General features: G+C 40.2%; 1 protein-coding gene across 4 annotated transcripts in view; it reads left to right on the forward strand.

Annotated features, from left to right (window-relative positions):
- The window catches only part of VPS54 (VPS54 subunit of GARP complex), an 81,471-nt gene that overhangs the window by 41,921 nt on the left and 20,844 nt on the right, over positions 1–18,706 (forward strand). For all 4 annotated transcript variants that reach the window (XM_084799546.1, XM_084799545.1, XM_084799548.1 and 1 more), the window contains exons 8-12: positions 5,379–5,505; positions 6,385–6,492; positions 9,803–9,858; positions 12,259–12,355; positions 13,468–13,808. In XM_084799546.1, the coding sequence (XP_084655672.1) occupies positions 5,379–5,505; positions 6,385–6,492; positions 9,803–9,858; positions 12,259–12,355; positions 13,468–13,808 (729 nt within the window). The remainder of the gene's footprint in view (positions 1–5,378; positions 5,506–6,384; positions 6,493–9,802; positions 9,859–12,258; positions 12,356–13,467; positions 13,809–18,706) is intronic.

The raw sequence follows: 18,706 nt of genomic DNA on the forward strand, positions 1-18,706 counted from the left end.
CTTTATGTTTTTATCTAATCAATTGGAGAAATGTACACTCCAGGTTCAGTTTTACTATAAGCGTTGTTGGTATATACTGTGCTCTTTTAAAATCTAAGAACTTCCTATTTAAATTTCATCTGCTTCCTACCTTCCCATGTCTCAGGTCATATTTTACTCATTTTTTTTTAATGGGGCATGTCTTAGAAAAGCCCTTAATCTCTCTCTTAATAGACCAGCCAAGGACAGTATTGGTTAGAGTTGTTGATAGTCTTCTTATTTTTATGTACACTTGTGTAGCTTTTATGTTTGCCGGTAATCTTTGTCTTGCATCTTAAGGGGATTTTTATTTCAAACTTTCAGTAGTCATAGTACCAAAAATACCTATTAAAAAGAATTCAAATATTGTTATTTGTATGGCATTTTCTGTATATTGTTAACATTTTTTCTAGTCAGTGACAGAAAATAGTACTTATGTTTATTTTCTTTTTTTCTCACTTCAGAGATACTGACCTGAAAACTTTCTTCATAAGCTTTGCTTTCTGGTTACTAAACCTCAGAATACTTCATTTCTATCCTCTGATGACATCTTACTGCAATTTCCTGTGCTCTATTATCACTTGTGGTTTCTGTAGTCTTTCTGTTAGGCTTTAAATGTCTTGGGCAAGAGCTGTGACATGCACATCTTAATACACATTTGTGATACCTATGAATTATCTAACATAATACCAAAACATATTAGCATTCTGGAATCATTGGATTATGGTAATTGTAACTATTAAAATTAGTTACTAATAACAATTTGTAGTTGATACATACCTGTGATTCTCAATCCTGCCTTCATAATAGGCTCCCAGAAGAGCTTTGAAGAAAGGTACGGCACATCCCACTGAAACCAATTATGTTATACTTTCAGAAGAAAAGCTTGAAACACCTGTGTGTTTTCAAAGCGCTCTGAGAATTTCTAACGTGGGCCAGAATTGAGGTGCTAAATATGAGCACCACTAAAGTGTTCTCTAAAGTGTTAGGTATTATAAAGTGCCCACATCTTCTATGTAAATTTATTTTATTTTATTTTTTAATTTCAACCAAAGAACCTTCCTTTTTCAGAGAAGTACTGTGCATCTGATATAAGCTACCAAATCTGATCCTCTTTTCTGAGCTTAAACAGTAATTTATTTAGGTAGAAATTTTGGTTTCTATTTAGTGCCTAATTCGTATAATGATTGTTTTATATATTTATTGTTTTTGTAATTAAAAGAAATGAATGTTTTTACTGTCTAAAATTATTGTGATACTGGACAATTTTATACATATATTTTTAATAATTACATATTAAAGGAAATTCTGTTCTTAGCAAAAAAAATCGTTGAATTAATACATACATTTTATTGTATTATTAGTTTAGAGGTATTGTTAAAATTAACAGTGTTCAAATACTTCATATTGAAGTCTCAATATAGACCTAAGAAAACATTTCAATATTGATAGACTGCAGCTTCCCCCCCCCACCCCACCCCCCCCACCCCCCGCTTTTTTTTTTTTACAGAAGAGCTTTAATTACTTTGAAATCTAGGGCTGTTTTTGCTTTTTTAAAAAAATTTTTATTATAAAGATTTGTAGAAACTGATAACATTTCTTGATTACATTAGTACTCTGTACCAAGTTTGTTTCATATATTAGATGAACTTTTGGTTTTCCTCCTCAGAAGCTGTGAGGTAGGCTGTCTTATCCTGTCTCCAGGGGTCCTAGAAGCTGTGAGGTAGGCTGTCTTATCCTGTCTCCAGGGGTCCTAGAAGCTGTGAGGTAGGCTGTCTTATCCTGTCTCCAGGGGTCCTAGAAGCTATGAGGTAGGCTGTCTTATCCTGTCTCCAGGGATACGAGAAGGGAAGTTTAGACAGTCTCAAATATTAGTTTCAGGTTATACAGCTATTTATGAAAGAGTAGACAGGAAATTCAGACATCTCAGTAGAGCTTAGGGCTGTGCTTAATTTGAATGAGCATCTACCTTGACTCGAGATAGTTCTGAACACCAAACTGATTTTTATAATACAGATACTGAAATCATAGGCAGTTGTGCTAATTTTACTGAGCAAGGAGCTACCATAGTAAATTAATTATCAGATAAAAATTAACAAAAGTCTGCCTGCCTTTCCTTCCTTTCTTCCTCCTTTTCTTCTTTCCTTTCCTAATTTTCTAAAAGATAGACAGCATCGAGAGTTAAGTTTGGTTTCAGCATTCTGTGGTTTCATTGATAAAGAGGCCACTTTATGATTCCATTTAAGGAATTTATTTTATTGGTTGTGTCAAAATATTTAACATATTAGTTGCTCCTATATAATCTGCAATTTAGTGTATAAGAAAAAATGATCATTTTATACTTTTGAGATAAAGCAAAGAGATTTTGCTGTTTGATAAAATGAGATCTGCTGTAGACTGTATTAATATACAAGTTTTTCTGATTCAAATACCGCAGAGGTCACTTAGAAAATCCAAATTAATGTAGAAGTGTTGTAATTATTCCACTTTACTTAGTTGGATACATAGATTTAGTGATTTTTTTTCCCAGAAAGTGACATTTCAGTTTTTAATTTTTGTTGCATTATTCATGGTTCTCTAAAGGAACAGAACCAATAGAATGAAGTACACACCCACACTCACGCTCACACAGTACACACCCACACTCACACAGTACACACCCACACTCACACAGTACACACCCACACTCACACAGTACACACCCACACTCACGCTCACACAGTACACACCCACACTCACACAGTACACACCCACACTCACGCTCACACAGTACACACCCACACTCACACAGTTCACACCCACACTCACACAGTACACACCCACACTCACGCTCACACAGTACACACCCACACTCACACAGTTCACACCCACACTCACACAGTACACACCCACACTCACACAGTACACACCCACACTCACGCTCACACAGTACACACCCACACTCACACAGTACACACCCACACTCACACAGTACACACCCACACTCACTCTCACACACAGTACACACCCACACTCACGCTCACACACAGTACACACCCACACTCACGCTCACACACAGTACACACCCACACTCACACTCACACACAGTACACACCCACACTCACTCACATACAGTACACACCCACGCTCAAGCTCACACTCACTCACACAGTGAGTACACACCCACGCTCACACTCACACACAGTACACACCCACACTCACGCTCACACTCACTCATACAGTGAGTACAGACCCACACTCACGCTCACACTCACACAACCTGTGAAGGCTGGGCGTGGTGGCACACGCCTTTAATTCCAGCACTCGGGAGGCAGAGGCAGGCGGATTGCTGTGAGTTCGAGGACAGCCTGGTCTACAAAGAGAGTCCAGGACAGCCAAGGTTACACAGAGAAACCTTGTCTTGAAAAACAAAATACAATAAAATTAAAAAAAGAACCCTGTGAGCCTGTTCTGTGCACATTGATGCCTGTAGCATGTTACTTCTTACATGTGTTAGTCATAACCAGACTGAAAGTGTGAGTCTTAGATACCAACACCACTTCTCGTTTGTTTTAGCACACAGTATGCTCTCAGAACTAGCAGCAGTATTTTAATAATTTCCTCTCCCCACCCTTATCTGTGGCCGTTCCCCAAGACCCTCAGAAGATGCCTAAAACACAAATAGTACTAAACCCAGTGTAAACTTTTTCTCCTGTGATATCTGTGATAAGGTTAGGCATAGTCAAAGATAAACAATGACTAAAAAATTGTAATAATATACTGCAAAAACTAGTTTTAAAGATGATGAAATGTATGGTACTTATTTAAGACTGTTAGGATTTATCTAGTTAGATACTGATTTGTCAGTATTTGGATTTGCTTCCTTTTTTTGAGGCAGGATCGTAATGTATAGCTCAGGCCTGAACTGAACTGTAGAAAGACTTCACTAGTTTGAAGTAAAACATGTAAGTAGAAGGGACCCTATTTAGGAGGAAGAGGAAGGGGACCAGAGAGAAAGCAGAGAGTGAGCACGATGAAAGCGTGAATGGGGTTAACGCAGATAGAAGCATGTTGAGGATGTAGGAATAAAACCCAGTGTTTTGCTTTATTTTGTGTGTGTGCGCGTGCATGAGACAGTTTAATGCTTAATGCTTACCCTGTAGTCAAGGTTGACCTTGAACTTCTGATCCTCCTGCCTCTACCTCTCAAGTGTTGGGATTGTAGGCATGTGGATGCCTATATACGTGGTGGGAATTGAATTTAGGATACATGCATTGTATCAACTAAGCTGTATTTCTAGCCTCCCCATTAAAAATTACCTATTTTTGTGTTTGGGGTGTTGAGGGGGAGAACACTTGGAGGTCAGAGCACAGGTTGCAGGAGCCAGGTCTCCTTCTGTCACATGGGTACCAGGGTGAAATCCAAGTCTGCAGGCGTGGCAGCAAGATCCCTTACCTGGGGCCATCTTGCTGCCCCAAAGCCATTATTTTGGACAGTTAATATATACAAATAAAAGAGGGAAGCTTATACTACTTAAACTCCCTTTCCCTTGCTATGTAAGCAGATTTTTCCTTGACATTTCCCCTTAGATTTAGAATTTTGAAATACTTCAGGTCTACTGGGTTATCTAGGTTTCTCCTCATTGCTTTAATGAATCTTTTAGATTTGTGGCAAAACTTTCTTTGTAGCTAATGATACTTTTAGTTATATCTTTAATAGTTTTAAAGATTGTGATATTTTATGTGTAAGCATTCTGTTGCATGTATGTGCACCACATGTGTGCAGAGGCCAGGTGGAGTCAGATTCCCTCGAACTGGAATTGCAGAGGCTCGTTAGGCTCCATGTAGGTTCAGGGAACGGAACTCAGGAACTCTACCAGAGTAGCAGGTGCTGTTAAGTCCTGGCAGCCACCTCTGTTCTCTGATGGTTTTGGGTTTAGTGATCTGACAGCTGATGAGCAACATGACATTGAGTTGAGTCTCTCTGTTCTTATGGCCATTTAAGGCCGTTTATGTAAAAGAATAGGGCCTGCCACATATTAGGGACTTGAGTTTGCTGAATAAATGAATGGCTTAGGGAGCCATCACCACTGGTGTTCACTCAGTGGTTAATGAAGGGAGGAATTGAGCAGCTGATGTTTCATCTGTAATAAGCAGTCATAAAATCTATCAAGTACTGGTTAAAAACAAATAAGAAAGGTAGACTTCTGGAGATGAAGTGACAACATGACAGTGCTTTTGCTCATTAAAGGTCTCCATTTTATTAAAACACCATCTTGTTGAATTAAGTACTGTCAGCTAGAAAGGCTCTGCCTTCCTGAAATTGGACTAAATTTATGGGTTTTTGTGAATATGTATAATGCTTTTCTCTTCTTTTGGTAGGCATTTGGGATCACAACTTTGTGAATTAGAAAAGCTGATTGATAAGATGATGATTGCAGAGTTTTCTACTTATTCTCACAGTGACTTAAATAGACCACTGGAAGGTGAATGTCACGTTTTGGAAGAGGTACGTGTTTGAGCTGTGCAGCCTGCTCACTGTCTTTGCTTAGTGTTGCTGCCTTGACAGCTTTAGTTCATAACACATTCTTCTCAGATCATAGTGAGATCAGAACAAAACTACCACACATTTCTGTATCTGCATACTTTTGAGTCCTTGTGCTAGCCATGTGTCTTTAATAAGTGTCATAAATGCTTAGAGAACGGAACAGTGGCACAGCGTGCTTGGAAATGAGGGTTTAACGGCTACGGACCAAGTTCAAAATAGAAACATGGGATGGATGGCTTAACTTACATTCCATGAGCATGCATCCACTGGGGGTTAGCTTCTGTGAAAAGTGATGGCTGTGTGGTAATTTGTTAACGATTCAGATTCACTGTTCACCTGTTCTGAACATGTTTAATTGTCCAGGCTTCACTGCCCTGTAATTTTGCAGTGCAGATGATTGCCAAGAATTACCAGGGGGGGCGGGAAGAAACTAATGTCCCTGCTTAATAATGGTCTACATATGTGTGCTTATTTCAGTGGGTGCCCTAGTCAGAGCCTAGGGTTGCCGCCCAGTCTTCTGGGCCACAGGGACGCCTGCCTGCTCATACGTGTTTGAGGATATTCTTTAATCATGGAACAAAGGCGAGAACACTGTTGAGTCCTAAGCCAGCTTCATTTGTTCCATTGTGGTAGAATAGGATTTACCTATTGGAGAGCATGATTCCAAAAATCTGGTGTCAAGATTGTTGTGGGAGGGGTTACAGCATACTCCTAGGAGGCGAGGCGCCACACTGTGTGTAGCCAGAAATCTGAGGGTCTGACATAATCCTCTGACAAATGTTTCTGCTTGTACATTAAATTTCAAATGTAAAATTATACATTTTTCTCTTCTTTTAATAGGAAAGATTAATATCTCTTGTATTTGGGCTTTTGAAGCAAAGAAAACTTAATTTTTTAGAAATCTATGGTGAAGAAATGATTATTACAGCTAAGAGCATCATTAAAGAGGTAGTGTGCATTTTTATTTGACATGATTTGAAACTAATGTCACCTTGTAATATGAAAAATAAGCAGATAATAGTATACTTGATCATTTTGTTAAAATTGTACACATGGAAAAATAAGAGAAACACAGCTCTACAAGCCATGGTCATGGCTTTAAAATGTTCTGGGCTCCTTACTGCTGTTGGTGTAGGATTTTGGATAGATTTCAGAGCCCACATGAGCATTTTTTTCACATTTTGCAAACCTTCAGAAATGTTGACTTTATGGTTCTGTAAAATTGTACCAACATCATGTTGGTTAGGCCTATTTTATCTTTTAATGTGGAATATTTAAAGTTCGAATTTGATACTGTAAGTAAAACTGACAGACCTCTTGGGCACAAAGTTACTTTATTTTTCATATTTAAGTTTTTTGATGGGGGGTGCTGGAGAGATGGATCTGTGGTTGAGAGCACTGACTACTCTTCCAAAGGACCCAGGTTCAATTCCCTGCACCCATATGGCAGCTCGCAACTGTCTGTAACTTCAAGATCTGACACCCTCATTCAGACATACATGCAGGCAGAACACCAATTCACATAAAATAAAAATTTAAAAAGCTTTGTTTGTTTTGTTTTAAAAGAAGACTGAGAGGATGGCTCAGTCAGAGACCATCATTTGATCCTTGAGTCCATCTGAAAATGTTGGGCTCAAGTGTTCACTTGTAATCCCAGCAATGGGGAAGCAGAGACAGGAAGGTCCTGGGGCTGAACTGCAGGCCAGTGAGTTACCCTGACTGAAAGGAAGTGTGGCCTTCCTGAGATGACCTCTGACCTCCATGCCTGCACCCAAAAAGGCATATCCAGATGAACATGTGTGCACCCATACATGCACAAAAGGAACAACAAAAAGATGGCTTTCTTAGACTGGGGCCCCAAAGCAGGATTGTTGATCAAATAGTGAAGGGTCTTTTTAAGTTAATGCATAAAACTGAATTGTTGTCTGAAAACATCTTACTGATTTATATTCCCCACAAGTATATAAGTGTTAATTTCCTTTTTGCCCTGCTTAGAAAGTTAATAATGGGGCTGGAGTGATGGCTCAGAGGTTTAGAGCACTGACTGCTCTTCCAGAGGTCCTGAGTTCAATTCCCAGCAACCACATGGTGGCTCACAACCATCTATAATGTGATCTGATCATACTGTATACATAATAAATAAATCTTTTTTTTTAAAGTTAGTAATAACCTAAAATCTTTTAGATTTTATCGCCTAGTGCTGGGAATTGAGCCCAGGCTTTATGTTGAACATGGTAGCAGGTGCTCTGCTACTAAGCTGAACCTCCAACTCTACCATGTTTTTAGTTTCCCTTTGAAACAGGGTTTCTCTGTGTAGCCTTGGCTTTCCTAGACTCGCTTTGTAGACCAGGCTGGCCTCAAACTCACAGTGATCTGCCTGCCTCTGCCTCCCAAGTGCTGGGATTAAAGGTGTGCGCCACCACGCCCGGCTTTTGTTTTAATTTTTTTAACTTAATTTTATAAAATTTTTATTAGGCTTAATCATCAACAGGTTTAATGTACACATATGAGTTTTAAATGTTTATATAAAAAACACAAAATGGTAATTGCTTTCTTTTTTACTTAAGCTGGTTGAAGCACTGTATTTCTAAATGGGAACAACCATTTTGGAAATTTTTTTCGCAGTATTTATATATGTGTGTGTATGTTTATGTGTATATATACATACACACACGTTAAGAATTTCTATTAATAAGTATTTACATAACAGAATACTGAGGTTAAATTCATTCAAACACAGTAGAATGTAATGGCAGCACCATTTGCCATTAGAAAAAAAGGAACATTCTAAATTCATCATCAGAAAATAGAATGGATAAACAGAATTGTGGTATATATACACAATGAAATACTATATCATAATGGGATTGAGTAAACTGTTCATAACTGCATAAAGCTATGTAAATACAATGTAAAACCAGATACAGAAAGAGCAGACACTGAAGGATTCCCTGCATGTACGATTCAGACACAGGCGAAATTAATCTCTACCTTAGAAATCCGTTAGAAGTAAGTTTTGGTTCTGGACTGGTGGCAATGAAGAGCACTGGCTGCTCTTGCAGAACATCAGGGCCCCAGAGCGCCATCGCGGTGCCCACAGCAGAGCGTCAGGGCCCCAGAGCGCCATCGCGGTGCCCACAGCAGAGCGTCAGGGCCCCAGAGCGCCATCGCGGTGCCCACAGCAGAGCGTCAGGGCCCCAGAGCGCCATCGCGGTGCCCACAGCAGTAATTAGCATCAGTTGCAGTGCTTCCGTTTTCTCCTTCTGGCCTCTGCAGGCCCTTCATGCGTGTGTTGCACAGACAAGTTCAGGAAAGCTCTCATACACATGAAATAAAAATAAATAAAACCTTAAAAAATAGTGACTTTTGAAAAGAGTAGTAGCTAGGCAAAGCATAGAATTGAAAGCACTTTGAATGTTGAGTTTCATAAGTGAGTTCTGGTTCAACAGGCAGCACTGTGTGTGACAGTGCTATACTTTCTGTACGGTTTACATGAGTTTCTGGGGTGTCTACTTTTTATTGTAATGAAACCCTATGTTTATCTTTAGCACCACACACACAGAAAGAGACTATTGTTATCATGAGTTCTTTTGCTTTTGTTTCTTTATTAAGATATTTTATGTATATGAATGCGTTGCTTGCATGCATGTCTGTGCATTACTTGCATGCCTTGTGCCTGAGGAGGCTAGAAGGCTGCATTGGATCCTCTGGAACTGATGATGAGCTACTAAGTAGGTGCTGGGAATCGAATCTCAATCCTCTAGAAGAGGCGCCAGTGCTTTTAACCATTGTGCTAGCTCTAAGCCCAGTTCTTTTGCTTTTGATTCATTCGTGTGTGGGAGCATGTTCAGGTGCATGTGGAGTGATGGCCATGCATGTGTGTGCACAAATGGAGGCCAGAGCACAACCTTGGGTGTCCTTCAGGAGACTTCCACCTTGTTTTTTGAGATAGTCTCTTAGTAAACCCGGAGCTTGCCTGACAGTCTAGTCTGGCTGGTCAGTGAGTGAGCTCCAGGGTTATGCTCATCCCTGTCTCCTCAGCAGCAGGATTACGGGGTGCTCAGCTACACCTGGCTTTGTAACATGGATGCTGGGAATTAGATTTAGATCCTCATATTTTCAGGACAAGCACCTTATTGACGGAGCTGTCCACACCCCCAACCTCAGCGTGTTCTTTAAATTAACTTATGAATTAACTCAAGAATTAGTTGGGATTTTAAAGACAATTAACCAAATCCCTCTTTTTCTTAAATTGCAGCGTGTGATTAATAAAGTTTCACAAATAGAAGAAATAGACACAGATGTTGTTGTAAAGTAAGTATAAACATGTATATAGCTTTGCGTTTATCAGGGGTAAGATGACACAAGTAATTTAGAATTTTAAGAAGGATTAAACTAAGTAATGTTTTTGGGTCAGAGTGTTAAAACATACCTACTAAGAAGTGTCTTTAAGAGATAGGGAGACGAGCACTTAACAAAATTCAGAAGAAAGACAGTGCTGTCCTGGAATAAAAGCTGAGTCCTTGAGTAGAGGAACGTCATCATGAAGTGGCTCTGCAGGGAGGAGCTGGAGGAGGTGGGACAGTAGAGCCCACCTGTTAGCTCAGGAGGTACATGTGGAGCTCCTTGTGAGTGCAGACGGACACGCATGCACGCTCGCAAAGTCCATGCTTTTCCTCATGTGTCCTCGACCATTGCTACACGGTACAGGGGTTAATTGACCTTCAGATGTTTATACCCTGCTGCCTGGTTCTTATCCAAAATAAAGGATATTTGAGGAAAAGCACAGATAATTACAGTTAATCTGTTAGCTGAGGTTGTTACTAAGTGATTATTGGGCAGGTAGTATATGTAGCGTGGATACGTTCAACAAAGGGATGATGCTAATCCAGAGTGGGGAGGGGGAGGGGCAACAATGGTGAGAAGTTGTTATATTTTTGAAAATTTCCACCTAGTATTTTTGGACTATTTTGTATACATGTAAATCTAACAAAGGCATAGAACTGGGCATATCAAGTTGACTGCTGTGTCTTTGCTTTTTCTAGTCCTTATAAGGACTCTCCACTGGCCAAGCCCTGCAGGTTGGCTTTTCAGGGCAAAGCTGAGCATAGAGAGGGAATCGAGGGTTGATGCAAAGTGGGAGGGATTGAAAAGTGTTCACTATAGTGGAGGCGGCAAGTGTTAAGTTTAAATCGTTTAGCTCTACAGTCAAGTTTCCAGTAGGCTTCAAGGAGTTTGGATATTTAATTTTCAGTTGTCTGTGTCCATACAGTTTTTGCTTTCATCTTGAGATTCCCATTCGTTTGAGAAGGATAGTAATGAGTATTTTATGACTGAATTTCTCACTCATTTTCATCCAGAATGGAGATGCAGTGTGTTACAACTTGCACACTATTCCTTGACACATGTGTTTCAGAATTGTTTGGAGCAACTAATATAAAGAAGAAGCCGCTGGGAGACAAGACATGGGGACTTGTAGGGAGCTCAGGAGAAAGGGACTTGCTATTTTCCTGCCCTTGCGCAGGCTAGTTCATGTCCACTTGACACAAGCTAGAATCACTTGGGAAAGGGGAAAGGGAGTCCAGAAGATAGGCCTGCAGGCAAGTCTCTAGTACACTTCCTTAAATAGTGATTGATGTGGAGATCCCAGCCCATTGTGCGCAGTGCCACCCCTGAGCTGGTGGCCTTTGCACCTCGCAAACCATGGAGAGCAGACTTGTAAGCAGCACTCCTCCATGGCCTCCACGTCAGTTCTGCCTTGAGTACCTGCCTGAGTTCCCTCAGCGGTAGAGTGGGACCTGGGAGTTGTAAGCTAAGTAAGTTCTCTCTCCCCATGTTGTTTGTGGCTGTGGTGTTCTCTCACACCAGTAAAAACCCTAGCTAAGACACTGATAGGAAATTTCCAATGTAGAGAATTTCCTGGTATCCAGTACAAGAATGCTTTTTTTTTTTTAAAATAAACTCAGGGCCACAGCAGCATTTACTGGAAATAACGAGTAATAAATTATTTTAGTTCTGTAAAATATCGAGCAACTATCAATACTAATGTTGGCTGATTCATCGTTTTTTTAGATGTACCATATGTTGCTGATAGCAATTTTTATCAATTTCTTTAATGTTTGTAATTGAGTAGGAGACGCGCTTTTTCTCCTTGTTAAAACAAAAACAACAATAAACAGACAAAACAAGGAAGGGTTCTACTTGATAGAGTTATACAACCAGCAGCTGCGTTAAACAGCTGGGAGTTTGGGCTGATTTGGTGCTGCTCAGAGTCCGTGCCATCAGGCTGTCCTGCTTCATACAGGTGGAAAAGTGCTTTTTACATTTGTAGTTGAAAAGGTGAAGTATTAAATCTGTTGAGGGAAGTGTTATACTTGTATCATTATTCCAAGAGAGACTCTGCCTTTAGCTAATGTCAATGTGTAAGTATATGGTTTATTTCTTCAGTGGTTACAAAGCAGTCGCACATGACATTGCAGTGTGATTAGGACTGTACGTCAGTGTACGTGACTGGACTGGTCATTCTGCATGGTGCTTAAACGCGTGGGAGAGTTTCGTAGCTGCCCTCTTTAAGCTTTGGAGTCCGTGATGTTAGTCAGTGCTCTAGATGAATGGTACTTTACTTTTGTATGATACTTAGTGTCTTTCCCTCCAGCTTACAGATGTTACCATATCAGTTCAGAGACAGTCATTTTTGTTTAATTTTTTTTATAGGCTTGCAGATCAAATGAGAATGTTGAATTTCCCCCAGTGGATTGATCTGTTAAAGGATATTTTCTCTAAGTTTACAGTTTTCCTACAGAGAGTTAAGGTAAGCTTACATATCAGTTGCCTGGAATATATCTGGAATTCGGTCAGCTTTCCAGATAGTCCTCATAGAACTGAGCCAGTTAGTTCAGCTGCATGTAGGCCAGCCTTCTGTATATAGGGATGTCTTTGAGCCTTGGTTGCAGTTTCCTGCATCTCTCTCTATCCGTCTGTGGTGTCTTTGTGCTGATGAGACTCACTCAGCCTCCACTGACTGGAGATTTGACTTGGAGTCTGCTTACTTAGAATTATGTCCATCCCCAAAAGAAATCGAATGTTTGAAAGAGGAATCATTATGCTATGAGATTTGCAGTTATGAATGTCAGAGTCCCTTATCTTCTAAAAGGTAGTAATTTATATAAACTGTTTTTCTTTCACCTAACTTCCCGTGTTTATCAAGTATTTCCTTTGTGTCAAGTTCCATTATTTAAGATAATAATGTTGAGGTGGAGCTAACAATGCAGTAGAAAGAGACCTAAATAAATAAAAAAGATAATTTTAGATGATAAATGTTCTTAAACAAGCAAAACAAAACAACCACAACAAAGCAGCCACGACCGCAGTCAGGGAAGGTCTCTTTGAAGAAGCTGCCATTCGTGCTGGAACCCAGTCATGAGAAGGGCAGTGTGCAACGGCCACAGTAAGGGTCACTTTATAGAGAGGAGGCAGCAGAGGCACTGGATGACAACAGTATCAGTGTGTCCAGAAAACAGGATGAGCTGCTGTCACATAGGGACGCAAGCCAAGGAGCATAAGCTATTTTTCTTTTAAGCAGGCATACTTCATCTCTAAGAGCTAGGTTATATGTCTGGTGCAGCATGATCAAGACGTTAGCGAAATACACAGTGTGTTTTAGGGAAATTTCCATAAAAAATAAGCAAAGGTGTAACTACTCTGATTTTTAAGCTCTAGTGGATCTTTTCTCTCTCCTCCTATGCAGTTGGTTTTCACAAGTCACTGTTGCTGTTCAATACTGGATTGATACATTGTAACATTTTATAGGACTTTGATTCATGTATGATCATAGGTGTTCAGAATGTGTCCACATAATTCTTGTAAATTTTGGGTTCATGATATTTAAATGCATCTTTCAAAACCATGTCTTCTTTTTTGTAGGCAACATTGACTATCATTCACAGTGTTGTTGTCTCAGTTCTTGACAAAAACCAAAGAACTAGAGAGTTGGAGGAGACGTCTCAGCAGAGGAGTGCTGCAAAGGACACTGCACTGGACACAGAGGTGGCTTATCTGACCCACGAAGGCTTGTTCATAAGTGATGCTTTCAGTGAGGGGGAGCTGGCATCTGCAGCAGCTGACACTACCTCTCAGAGAAACACGTCTCCCAACAGCGAGCCCTGCAGCAGTGACTCGGTATCCGAGCCAGAGTGTACTACTGATTCCTCGTCCAGCAAAGAGCAGACACCAGCAGCTGCTACCACAGGAGGTATAGATATTATGTGAGTATAGTAGCTCTGTGAGAGGGCTAAGCTCTGCGAACCATTTTACTAGTGGTTTCAGGAAGAGTCAGAATTCAGCTTAGTTTTTACAATGTAACCTTTTGCTTAGAATTTAACACTGTTAATTTTATAAAATATACAAAGCATACTTCATTTTGAAAATGTGTAGAAGGTGTGCAAGTGACCCTTGGAGACAGCAGAGAAATTACAGGACCTTAGGACTGGTGAGGAGGTTGAGCTATTTACTGAGATGTCCTCTCCTTAGCATTATTGACTCAGAAGAAGCTTGGGAGAGTTACATAAGGTAAACAGAACTTTTCCAGGAACTGTTCTGGTATCTGGTAATTTTTCTGTTCTTGCTCGTTCTCTCTCTCCCCCCCCCCTCTCTCCCTCCCTTTTTTCTCTTTATTTTTTTTTAAGATTTATTTATTATGCATACAGTATTCTGCCTTCATGTACACCTGCACACCAACTTTCACTATAGATGAACCATATGGTAGGAAGCCACCATATGGTTGTTGGGACTTGAACTCCGGACCTCTAAAAGAGCAGCCAGTACTTTTAACCTCTGAGCCATCTCTCCAGCTCCTTCTGCTTTCTTATTTTATAATAGTAAAGATGCATTTGACTTACATAGTGGTTTTCCAGAGGCAAGATTTTCCTATGGATCACATTGCCTTTTCAGACATCACTTGTAAAAAGTGTTTTGAAGTTATTTTATATTTATAGAACATTTACCATAATCGTATGAAACACTCTTATGTAGCTGTCATCTAAAGTCCCCAGTAGTGAACAGTTTACTACATGGCCTTTCTAATTGGCTTTTTCTTTTTTCCCTTTCTTTGTGTTTGTAATCATACATGATGCCCCTTTATTTCAGATAACAGAGCGTATAGTTGCTAAACCAGACCATTCTTTTACACAATCCAGTTACTATAACAGTTAAATTAAATGGATAAGTTATTACCGTCTAATCTATATAGATCACAGTCTGAAGTTCAGCAGGTGTCCCTGTAATAGCTTGTATCTGAAAAGATAAAACCCACAAATGCTTTCTGTTTGAGCACATAGTTTGGATTTAATTGTTAAGAGTAATAAGATTTAGTACTGATTTTTACACTTAAACCAACCTGTGGTCCACACCTCATGGAATTCACATATTTTTTTCTTTTTTGGTTTTTTCAGACAGTTTTTTTCTGTGTAGCCTTGGCTGTCTTGGACTTGCTTTGTAGATCAGCCTGGTCTTGAACTCACAGAGATCCCCCTAGTGCTAGGATTACAGGCGTGTGCCACCATGCCCAGCGGGACCTCATATTTTTACTTGAGATGAGTTTGTTACACTTTTCCTTCCTACCAAAACAATACCTGAACTGCATTAGTAAATAGGTTTTGCTTGTGTTTAGGCTAATATTTTTATATTTACTAGTTATTGCTATTAAGATCTATATTAAAATTCTGTATCTTGATTGGGCATGGTGATGCACACCTTTAATCCCAGAACCTGGGAAGCAGAGACAGGTGAATCTCTGAGTTCAAAGCTAGCCTGGTCTACATAAAAAATTCCTTGAGAGTCAGAGATACAATGAGACTGTTTCAAAAGAGCACCATTAACAAATTCTATATCTTAAACAATATCTGGTTTTATTTATTTATTGAAACATTTCAGAGTTAGAAGATCTTCACCTGAGAGGGCAGCTCCTGTGCCCTCACTCTGTGACTTCCATTTGCATCTGAGGTGCTCTGTGTTCCAGCATGTACCATCTCTACCCAGCAGTGCAGAGGAACGCCGCTCTCCTTACTTTGTTTTGTTTCACACCTTTTTTAAAAATGTTTAATTAGTGTACAGTGCACATGTGGGAAAATGGGCAGATTGTAAGTTCATCTCAAATAGCTAGTGCAGAATGAAAAGGGAGATGGACTCACCGATCAGATCAAGAAACGGAGCAGCCTCAGCTCTCTAGAAAATCTGCTCGTCCCTCTCCTGCTCTAATCCAGTTCCATCTTGCAGTGAGTCATTAAAGCCATCCTGGTCCTCTGGGCGGCAGAGGCAGGCAGATCGCTGCCTTGTCTACAAAGTGTGAGTCCAGGACAGCGAATCCTGTTGCAAAAAACCAAAAAGGAAAAGAACTATTAGTGGTCTGTGCAGTTCAGGTATTGTTTTGGTAGGAAGGAAAAGTGTAACAAACTCATCTTAAGTAAAATATGAGGTCCCTCTGGGCACGGTGTATATGTCGGTATGTATATGTGTGTGTGTGTGTGTTGTTGTTGTTGTTGCGTTAGTTTTAGCTGTTTATAGTAGAACTACACTTTTGTGTTATCTGATTCTTTTTCCTTCAGTATTATATGTGTGATATCTTCATGTAGTGAATATTTGCGTATAAAATTGTATCTAGGACATTACAATTCTACTATTGATAAACTTTGCGGTTGTCTCCAGTTTTAGTGATTCTCACTGCCCCACCCTTTGGTGGGTACATGGATTGTTACTGGTTCTTGTATATATTATGCACAAACTCTTGCCACAGAGTTAAATCCTTAGCTCCTAACTCATCAACATCTTTGATGCCCATGCTGCAAACTTATGTTGGAAAATATATGTGCACATATAGACGCCAGGAATACACACACACACACACACACACACACACACACACACACACACACACACACACACACACACACACACACACACCCCAATATACAATCACTGAACGTAATGGGCTCATATTTTGGTGAGTGAACAGCTGAGCTCAGCTAACATACAAGGATGAAGGAAAATTCTATTGCCTGCAGTCAGCAGAGCAGTGTTTCAAAATGGCACACTCTTAAAGTAAAAAAGAAAAAAAAAAGGATGAGGAATTTATTTGGAAAGCCTATACATGTTCATATGGGAAGATACTCTGGGCTGGCGCATTTCTGAGTGTATTTACTTTAAAATACACACTACTGGGCATGCTCAGTTAAGGTCATAGTTGAAGAAGAAAAGACGGGCAGAAGGTCAGGCCTCATGTATATCCAATCAGTGTTGTAAAAGCAGAAGGAAGATTCTCTAGGTTCATTTAGTCTGATGCACAGTTGCACGCACTTAGAATCTTGCCAGGAAGAGTTCCTGTTGTGTCAGTTCCTCACTCTCACCATTTGTTCATCTTCTCCATGTTGGCCATTTTGGAGTATATGCCACAGGTGTAGTAGTTTAGATTTTTTATTTTCCTGGTGATTGGTAGGAGAGCACCTTTTCTTATGCTAATTGTTTCATTAGTTTCTCCTATCAAATGCACATAGAAGGCCTTTGCTCACTTTTCCATTAGTTTTTTTCTTAATGACTTCCTACAGTTGTTTGAGTAAGCACACATGTCTGCTGTCCACTCCTATTGCACTTTTTGGATTCTCACTTCATTTATAGTTGAGGTCTTTTTGGTGAAAAAAATAACTTTAAAGCTGTCCATTCACAATTAGATTGGCAGTTTCTTGTAATTGTTTTTGTGTATCATGCAAGATTCTCTTCCCGTGTAGACAGAGACCCTTTAGACCGAGCCCATTTATCTAAACGCCGTCTCTTTACTGTCGTGCATGTGGCTCCACTCCTGCCATGAATCAAATCCTCAGATACTAGCAGTTATCTTTCTGTTTCTGCTAGAAAGCACCATACCTGCTGCAGTGGTAGAGTGCTGATCTAGCCTGAGGGAGGCCCTGGGTTCACTCTCCAGCTTCTTTTACGAACATGTCTAGAATTTGTACTTTCCTGTCAGCTACACACTAGAGGCTAGGACATTACATACGACTCTCTGTAACAGAGCTTGAGAATCTAGCTAGTTGGAGCTGCTGCTGTGGCAGTGGAGAGAACAAATATTGAAGGCCAGCTAGCAGCTTGTTTTGACGTTTGAAAGCCTTAAACCAGCTTCGTAGTTGCTCTTCCTCCTCTTCCTTTCTTGTCTTCAGTGTGCTTTACTTAATTTTTAGTGTTTTCTCTGGCTTTCCCTCACTACATATTACCGTAGGGTGACAAGGAGGCACTGCAGATGGCCGCGCCTGTGTTCAGCCTGTACACAGATACCTGAGGGCTTTGCAGCTCAAAGGAGAAATGACTGGGAAATTAAAAGCAATTAGACAAAAATCTTTCCCAAAGAAAAATTACAGCTAATTAAACAAGATTTAAAACAATCACACTTTTGTTTTATTTGTTTGTTTTGAGACAGGGTTTCTCTGTGTGGCCTTGGCTGTCCTGGACTCGCTTTGTAGACCAGGCTGGCCTCGAGCTCATGGTGATCTACCTGCCTCTGCCTCCCGAGTGCTGGGATTACAGGTGTGCACCACCATGCCTGGCTCATTCACACTTTTGATTAGGTCACTGCACTATTTAAAAACTTGTTTTTATTTATTATTTTCTATTTGTCTTTGTGAGTTAGTAGCACATTGCCAAGAGTTTCTAGTTCCTTAGTGATTCTGTTACATGGCAAATATTATTAATCCTTCAGGAGACAAGACCTTACTTCAACAGTAAATTTGAACTTTGTAAGTGAACATTTTTGCTGGAGCTGGTGTTAGTACTAGACTAAATAGAGTAAGTGGTTTGAGTGCTGAAGGTAACAGTTTAAAGAGGACCTTGCGTTCTCTACAGGAACAGAGGTAAACGCTGGCAGTGCTGATGTGTGACTAACCTCCAGGCTGGGGCGGTGCCGGCCTGCCAGCCAGCCCTACTTGCTGAGCCAGTGAGAGGCTGTGTCTTTACAAGCAAGGCCAAGGGTCCTGAGGAAGGAAACCAAAGGTTGCTCTCTGGCTCCATTTGCATCGACCATATCTACGCACCCACCCCAGCCCCACCCCCTTGAAATGACGACACAGAGGAAGTTTAATCAATTAGAGACCAATTCTGGGTTTTAGTCTTAGTCTCTTACTCT

This window comes from Acomys minous, assembly GCF_964271855.1.
Source record: "Acomys minous genome assembly, chromosome: 10".
Lineage (NCBI taxonomy): Eukaryota > Metazoa > Chordata > Mammalia > Rodentia > Muridae > Acomys > Acomys minous.